General features: G+C 49.7%; 3 protein-coding genes across 3 annotated transcripts; 1 reads left to right on the top strand and 2 right to left on the bottom strand.

The window, feature by feature from the left end:
• Positions 1-178: 178 nt before the first annotated feature.
• On the bottom strand, positions 179-2,256 carry SUB2 (Suppressor of the cold-sensitive snRNP biogenesis mutant brr1-1; the record flags this gene model as incomplete). The annotated part of the gene is made up of 9 exons (XM_036773650.1): positions 179-189; positions 239-381; positions 434-583; positions 642-751; positions 801-932; positions 983-1,101; positions 1,511-1,921; positions 1,974-2,041; positions 2,096-2,256. 9 exons carry the CDS (start codon positions 2,254-2,256, stop codon positions 179-181), a joined length of 1,305 nt encoding a protein of 434 aa, XP_036635123.1.
• Positions 2,257-2,515: 259 nt separating this feature from the next.
• Positions 2,516-5,421, bottom strand: PC9H_004059 (uncharacterized protein; the record flags this gene model as incomplete). The annotated part of the gene is made up of 6 exons (XM_036773649.1): positions 2,516-3,979; positions 4,031-4,156; positions 4,218-4,856; positions 4,909-4,967; positions 5,024-5,263; positions 5,319-5,421. The coding sequence occupies 6 exons, from the start codon at positions 5,419-5,421 to the stop codon at positions 2,516-2,518; spliced, it is 2,631 nt and encodes an 876-aa protein (XP_036635122.1).
• Positions 5,422-6,532: 1,111 nt separating this feature from the next.
• PC9H_004058 (uncharacterized protein) lies at positions 6,533-8,595 on the top strand (the record flags this gene model as incomplete). The annotated part of the gene is made up of 13 exons (XM_036773648.1): positions 6,533-6,751; positions 6,807-6,903; positions 6,955-6,971; positions 7,030-7,070; positions 7,124-7,242; positions 7,356-7,576; positions 7,628-7,859; positions 7,917-8,033; positions 8,086-8,163; positions 8,218-8,248; positions 8,299-8,318; positions 8,379-8,489; positions 8,549-8,595. 13 exons carry the CDS (start codon positions 6,533-6,535, stop codon positions 8,593-8,595), a joined length of 1,350 nt encoding a protein of 449 aa, XP_036635121.1.
• Positions 8,596-8,613: the final 18 nt, after the last annotated feature.

Genomic DNA, 8,613 nt, shown 5'->3' with positions numbered 1-8,613 from the left:
GTAACTTTCAAAGCTATTTGACCTTGTGTACCGTGGCAAACAACCGCCGTCATTGTCTCATTGTCAAGCATCAACTCATGATCAGGAATGCCCAAGTGTAAAATTTTCAAAGGTTAACAATCGATGTACGAGTACACAAATCAGCAATAGCAATATAGAAACACGGATATCAGTCTCCTCAAGACGTCACTACACCAGGAATCAGCCAATGCCATGACAGAAATAAGAAAACACATACTGTAGCTCGCAGGATCGATGTGATCCGGCAGTTCTGGTACAGCGACTGTGAATCGCGATTGGATCGCAGCCATGACTTGTTGATCACTATCGGAAGTCACAAATGTAATTGCAAGACCCTTTGTTCCGAACCGGCCAGCACGGCTGTGAAAGGTGTCAGCGACCCCATGAGGAGAGCAGGGTTCAAAAGCCTCACCCAACACGATGCAAGTAACTGTCAGCATCAGGAGGACAGTCATAGTTGATCACGATATTGACACGCTCAACATCGATACCACGGCCGAAGATATCAGTGGCAACTAGTATACGCTTCTCGAACGCCTTGAACGCAGTGTACCGACTGATACTAAAGTAGAAAAATAGTTCAATGCTGGATAATGAATGAGCACCTAAAAGTTGCCTACCGTTCGTCTTGCTGCAGACCTGAATGAATAGCGATACTAGGGAAGTTGCAAGAAACAAGCAATTTGTCCAGCTCAATGGCACGAGCAACAGACTTGACGAAAATGACAACCTTGATGAATGTTAGACGTTTCGAGCTACCTCACTTCATGGCAACATACCTGATTGAATTCCAAGTTATCCAATAGGTCGTTTAACTTCCTGTTTTTCCCACTCTCATCCAACTTCACGTAATGCTGTTGCAGACCGTGCAGCGTGAGCTTCGTTTCGTCGTCTACAAAGATCTCTAGAGGCTACATACTTCATTATTTCAGGAACGCAAATAATGTTGTTGATCACTTACATTGGCCATGAATTTCTTGCATGTTACACGGATGTCTTTCGCGAGAGTGGCGCTGAACATCATGACTTGTTTGTGGTGAGGGGTCATCCGGAAGATTTCTTGGACGTCGCGGCGCATGTCTATTGGGAGGTGGTCGTTATCAGATATTTGCTTCGACACGGATTGGGGCAAGCAGAAAATAAAACAAGCAAAACGACAGGTGGGATAATCGTGGAAAACGGAACGTAAAAGTCGAATCCCTGAGCGAATTCGGTCGCGGTCTTCCTCGGTTGTTTTCCGATACGCAGACTTGCTTCGGTGGTCTCCAGGTCCCGCCAAAACAGCCTCGTTGTTGAAGTTTGTCGGAATGGACTCCCAACCCCAATCAGAACACACCCCTCTCCCGTGCAGACTGGTGTCCAACCAAAGAGATCCGCAGCCAGTGGTCGCTCAAACAGGCGTAACAATCGAGCAATCATGTCGTCGGACGAAGAGCCATGAACTTAAATGGTGGAGGGTATTGGACAGGGTCGAAATCGCATGACTAACCAAGCTGTTCCAGCATTTTGTCACACTCGTCCAGGACGAAGTGCTTCACGTTTTTGGCGTCCAAAACTTTGTCTCTGGCGAGGGCATTGAGACGACCAGGGGTGGCGACGACGATGTGAGGACATTTTGTCTTGTCGCGGAGGAGATCGGCATCCTTTGAAACCGGTGTGCCGCCAAAGAAGGTGCTGACACGAACATCTGGCATGTACTTGGCGAAGCGAGTGTACTCATTCTTAATCTGGAAGGCCAGTTCACGAGTATGACAGAGGACGAGAACGGAAACTTCGCCGTTGACTGGTTCGAGTTGCTGGAGCGTGGCCAAGACGAAAACAGCCGTCTTTCCATGTCCAGATTTGGCCTGGCACAAGACGTCCATTCCGAGGACAGCTTGAGGGATACATTCTTGCTGGACTAAGTAAACGCGTTTAAATCATCGTTCTGATCAAGATAGGTTGCGACAAACCTTCAGAGGGATGTTCAAAACCAAGGTCACTGATAGCGCGGAGAAGCTCAGGTTTCAGGAGGAAGTCCCTTTGAACAAACGATATATACGCGTTTTACACCAACTCAAAAAGATGAGAGTACCTGAACCCCGTTGAATGGATCCCAGAGAAATTCTTCTTCTCTTTACCCTCGCCATCTGTTGCTCCAGCCCCGTTTGTGGCGGAACCAGAACCAGCACCGTTGGTGACGATATCGTGCTCATCCTCGTAGTCAATTAGATCCTCGTTGTCGTTGGCGCTCATTTTGCAAAGAAGTGGGGAGTGGATGAGTTGAACGGGACACAGAAAAGAAGAAAGAGTGAAGGTTGTGGAGGCACGAGTCAAAAAGCGCTGAGCCTGTGGCGTGGTTCAAATTGGCGACCGCGACGGGCGCACGGACCAGTTACGTGATCGTGCGAGCTAGATCACCTACCTTTGAACTTGAAATCCACAACGGCCAGAGCTAGGAGCATTCATCAATACATATGCAGGCTGATATATGCTAATAGACACTGTTTCTAATCTATCCCAATGCCTCAATCGCTCTAGCGAGAATGTGCTCTGATCCCGAATACCTGCGTAAAAATTCTAAAGGCTTGGTCCACAATTCCGTATGGCCGAAGGCATGTTTCTTCAAGAATGCTGCAGCGAGCGCAGTGGCCCATACTACGGGCTCAACACCTTGTCCTCTAGCGTCATTCACTGCCTCTTCTCCCACGATTTGGCGGAGCTGCTCGCTCGAGAAAGAGCCATCAAAGGATTGTACGTGAATCAAGTTTACGACTTCGGTCTTGAGTTGTGACGTTGGTGGAACCGGGGCTGAGGCCGGAGGGGGCTGAACCTGTGTAGAAGCGTCGAATGCCGGAGAAGGACTACGTTGCATGCGTTTATCTGCCTCAGATAAAGGAGGGGGTGTAGAAGGTCGACTTTCGCTCCAGTCGCTCGAGATCCAATCGGAGCGCGACTCCAATGAACTCATGGTTGAGAAAGTCTGGTAAGACTCGTAGCCATCGTCGTGGTCTCCATGTCCATCCTCGTTCTGGTGTTGAGGCGGCTGATCCGGAGAGATCCCCTGTCCAGCGGATAGAAGGGATAGGGGAATAAAAGACCATCTTCTGAACATATCACTGAAAATCGATGTGATGGTCCTCTTGGGCTGCAAATCTCCTGTCGGGATATGAGCAGCTGCGTTCACCGTCGTATTGTGTCTATGGCTTGTCTGGGGGAACCCCTTCGTTCGTATTGGTTGCTCGAACTTGTCCACATCCCCGTCTTGGACTGCGACGAAGGACGTATAGCGGCTCGCAATGTGATACTTCTCGCCTAGCCTGATTATAGCCGCCTTTCGTAAAGCATCGTGAGGTACACCAGGAGTCTCTGATAAAGGAAGTGGTGCACGTCCTTCGATGTGATCCTGCACTAACTTGCGAGCAGCGAGGGTATGAATTGGTGGCTGACCTGGGTCAGCATCTGCAATCTGCGCAACGCGTACGGGGACAACCATCTCGAACGGTTCCCCCGTGTCACTGAGTCGACCCTCGATCCGGACCGTATCCGGGATGGAGATACTTTCTACAGTGAGGATAGCGGTTATGCTGATCCTCGTACCAGCGTGCAAATTCTCGATGGTTGGAGGCGATTGTTGCAATGTCGGAGGGGCACGGAGTTGGACCATTCCCTTGAGGTCGTCGGATGCAAATTTGACAGTAGGCGAGCGTAGACCTTCGGGAGGAATGCCCCAATCGACCGTGACATCTTCAATAAACTGGGTTCGTCCGGCCTGAAAGAGGCGTGCACACCTCCCATAGATGTCTTCGTTATGTGTCGCGAATAAGCAAACCCCGTTGCCTGCACGGGCAATTCCTTCACAAAGAGCACTAGATACACCATCGCCTATGCCCAGCGTAAATACGCGCAGGGGAGCTTGAGTCGTTGCTGCATGCACTGCGTCTCCGACGTCTTGAATCACTATCTGCGTATTGTGGACCTAATGGTAGAATTAGGGCAAGCAGTGAAAATGAACGACGTTGAAACTTACCTCTCCATCAGTGAGCACGAAGACTGCGGTAGGCATTGTCCGGTTACGGGTCTGGAACACTTCTTTGAGAGCCGAACGAATTTCCGTGCCCCCAAAGGACGCATCCATGCCACGTACTTCGGTGACCTGACAAGCCAACGAACGTCAAGTGACAATCGATCTTGAAATGTGTGAAGTGGGTGCTCACTGCCGTGGTCATCGTTGCTTGATCATATGTCAAACTCTGAGGATAAGATCTACGCACTGTACTCCCAAAGCTATACAGGTTGAACTGCGTGCCCTGAGCAGGGAGGAGTTTTAAAAGCGTGACAAGTGTCTCTTTCGCTGTCTCCACGCGGTTACCAGTCATGCTCCCACTTCGATCAATCAAGAATAGGTACTCTTGGCAAGGCAACGGAGGTAACATGGACTTTGGTACCATTGTGAGATGGAAAGCGATCGTATCTGAGCCCAGCCTGGACGTTTTCCTAGCCACCTCTACGAAACAGCGGGGAGCGCCAAGTCCTTCTGCGTGAATAATGAGTAGAAAGTCCTTGCTGAGATACATCTTGGATCTGTATGTCACAGTCGTTCTGCGTCGGGATGTGCGGTTTCGATGTGTCGGGTATCTTTTTTCTTTGATATCATGTCCGTGACTAGGGCTAATAACGCTGTGGAGGCGACCTGACGTTTGGATGTCAATGCTGATGCGAATGCGGGTAGATGTGGAAGTTCCAGCCGCATCGTTAAGGGCGGCGGGTGGCGTCCCATAACGGTCGCCGACATGTTGAGGAAGTTGGAAGCGGATTTCATCGACATTGTCATCATTCAGCAGGGTCATCACATACTGTTCCTAAGTGAGTATTTATGATACTTTGAGCCGCCTCAAGGTCACTTACGACGACCTTGACTTCTATACGTTCTTGGGCAGGGATAGACCCCACGGAGATGGTGAAGACTGGTGAGGCGTCGGGTAAGTGCGACATTGCGAGATATTCCAAAGGAGAAACTGACCATCATCAGTCACTGTTTCGAGTAGGCCCGTAAACTTCCCATCACGGATAGCACGCTCATGTCTCTCCGCCGCTAGGTCTTTGTCCATGCATTTACTAACGATAACTGTGCCATCTGATTTACGCGCTTCGAACGCACATATAGCTGCGCTTGCTGGGACAGGGAACAGATATTTCGCTCGACTCGTAGCGGTGTCGGATGGGTTCGAATAGACTTGGTCAATTGTGACCTTCGCGGAAACTGTTCCATCATGGAAGTTAGTGATAACGTTGAGCGAGAGTTCTTTCAAGCTCACCGTCGAGGAGAAGGGCGTGAACACGGACTTCTTCGAGGGGGAGGTAAACCTTAGTTCCGTCTGTACGGCCAGCATTATGCACGATACCACTGTAGCGATCCATGTCGGGAATCGAATGGTTTGGTCGCGGGGAGGCATCTCTTTATATGCATGCCTCGTGTAGAAAAACAGCATTGCACTGCCAGGTGAGGTACTTGAGCTTGAGGTATCAAAGGACGCCATACTTGGGATGCTGTAGGTCAAGAATGACAAGAATATCAGAATTAAGCTAAAGAACATCACCAGCGACCAAATACAGATACTTTGCGCATCGCCGCAGCAGAAGGAGTCGCCTTCTTGCCTCGAGCAGTGAATCACCCCAGGAATCAATGCGGCGTGGGTCCACGATATACAATGCTGGCCTGTTACAACGACCTTGTTGTACGTAGTCCTAGGACAAGCGAAGTTCAGCGGCCCGACAAGCATTATTGATCTTATCTGATAGTAGTGCCTAATCAACCGATCACACCAACGAAAGCGTAGTCCACATTCTTCTTCTTGAACTGCCGAGTTGGCGCCGTCTATGGGCTGAGACGTAGTCATCCTGAATACATTATGGAAATATGACCATCTCGTATACCTATTGGCTGTTACTTTATGCCGATCGCTGTCTTCATCCCCAGAACCGTTCGTGACGGTAGATGCCACAGCTTCAGTTGCTATTCGGACTCCTCGTACGTTGTCCCAAGACTCTGACCTAAGATATGTTCTGACCTTCAGTTGTACCGTATATATGTTTTTCTATCCTTCTCAAGGAACATGTATTATCCAACGGACCGTCTACGTGGTCATAACATCACCCGCAACAGACCGCGTCGTCGCTCCGCGCGGTGGGGAAAACAGATAAGCGTGTGGCGACACATGTCGCGCGGGAATATGACTTCTCTCATGATCCATGATATCACCGATGGGATGTGATTTGCAAAAACTGAACAGAATTCCACGCGCTTTTCCCGGTCCGCACAGATATTGTGCTTCTCAACGCTACATTTGAATTGGATATCGCTGCTGGTTAGAGACCCTCGTGACTCTTATTCACCACCCCCGCCAAGCTCGTCGCTGGTATCAACCGGAGTCCTTCCATCTTCGTTCCGGTGGCACCAGACACTTCTACCGACCCCGCGCACGCATATAAAGTATGTGCTTAAGTCTGACCTTGTACGTCCCTCAGCTACATGATGGTTCTCTCCTCTTATGTGCTGTTAGCTGTCGCATCTCTCTTACCGTTGGCGCACTCGGCTGTCATCGTTCCTGGTGCTACTTGGACGGATACCAGTGGCAACGTTATTCAAGCCCACGGAGGCGGATTCCTTAAGGTTGGCTCAACCTGGTACTGGCACGGGGAAGACAAGGCCCACAACAGTGCTCTATTCAGAGCTGTTTCGTGCTACACGGTACCATACTCCCTACTAACCCGGCTTTAGATCAAACCTCACTGATTGTCAACAGTCCAGCGATCTCGTCAACTGGTCCAGACAAAATGACGCTCTCACACCCGTCAGCGGGACCATGATATCCACCTCCAACATCGTGGAACGTCCCAAAGGTAAAGACAACCCTTTGTGAGGCGTGGAACTTTCTGACAAGTACTTGGAAGTTATTTTCAATCAGAAGGTTTGGACCATGTAGCTGAACATTTTTAACGAGTTGACCGAGACTGAGTTACCACCAGAACAATGAATATGTAATGTGGTTTCATTCGGATTCTTCCAAGTGATCAACATTCTTCCATGACGGTTGACCACCGCTTAATCCCTTATCTCTAGCTATGGAGCCGCACAAGTCGGTGTAGCGACAGCAAAGTCGCCCTGCGGCCCGTTCACTTTTCGTTCCAGTTTCAAGCCTCTCGGAGCTGAATCCCGAGACATGGGGTTATTCCAAGACGGTACGTTCTTTATCATCAGTTCCATTCTTTCGCTACTTATCCAACTTGTTAATAGATGATAGTGGGTGTGGAATCCGCACCTATACTTCATGATCTTATTCTATGGACATCAGGCGCTCGTACAGCATATCTTTTGTACGCATCAGACAACAACCAGAACTTCAAGATCTCTAGGTTGGACGCGGATTATTACAACATCGCCGCTCAGGTGAACACCATTCCAGGATCCACTCTCGAGGCACCTGGTATTATCAAACGCAACGGTGTATATTATCTGTTCGCCTCTCACACGTCTGGATGGGATCCCAATCCTAACAAGTTCTTCACCGCTAATGTCAGCTACGAAATCCCTATCAACGCACGAATCAGCTAACACCTAGGTTAGTCACTTTCTGGAACGTGGTCCTCTCAAGCGGATATCGGCCCGCAAGCCGTTCGCACATACTTCTCCCAGAATACATTTGATCTACCACTGGGTCAAAATGGTATATACATGGGCGATCGCTGGCGCCCTTCTTTGCTTGGCAGCAGTCGATACATCTGGCTACCACTCACTTGGGCGAGTGGGAAGCCTCAGCTCGTGCAAGCAGACGTCTGGAGTTTGGACTTGAATGCGGGTAAGTATACGTTTCAACGACATGTTGGTCTTACCTTACTGATAAGTAATAACCTAGGGACATATTCAGTTGCCTCTGGAACCTCTTACGAGGCTGAGAACGGGGCCATCAGCGGTTCCGCGAGTATTCTTTCAAGCAGCTCGTTCTCCGGCGGACGTGCAGTCGGATGGCTAGGTAAATTTCTAGCTCGATGATATATTGTGATATCTGACACTTAGAACGAAAGGGAACGGAGGGTCTATCACCATCAACAATGTTCAGGGCATTGGTGCGAACCAATGGGTTGCACTTTACTACGCAAATGGTAAGTGCACTCTTTCCCCCACAGGACACAATCCTTACTCGGCTGTCCAACCAGGTGACTCTAGCTGGCGCAACACCACCGTGAGGTGAATAAATTGTGTAGTGTGCCTTTCGCTGTACTAACATGACTTGCCAGCGTCAACGGAGGCGCTGCAGGTACGTGGAGTCATCTAATTCCGGAGTGCTGGCCGCCTACTGATACGTTGAAATCTGCAGTATCGGTTGACCAGCCAAACACGGGTGGTGGTAACGTCATCTTGTCTGTCCCCGTCAAGCTTAACCTTCGCAGCGGTGCGAATTCGATTACGTTCAGCGCCGGACAAAGCAGTAAGTATCAAACCGTGGCTCGTTCTCTACGATTGACCCATCGATTTCGTGATACGCAGACTACGCTGCTGACTTGGACAAGATCATTGTCTACACTCAGACGTGAACGATCCGCCCAGACCAC

Source organism: Pleurotus ostreatus (genome assembly GCF_014466165.1).
Source record: "Pleurotus ostreatus strain PC9 chromosome Unknown scaffold_2, whole genome shotgun sequence".
In the NCBI taxonomy this organism is placed as follows: domain Eukaryota; kingdom Fungi; phylum Basidiomycota; class Agaricomycetes; order Agaricales; family Pleurotaceae; genus Pleurotus; species Pleurotus ostreatus.
This window is presented reverse-complemented; position numbering and strand designations above follow the sequence as displayed.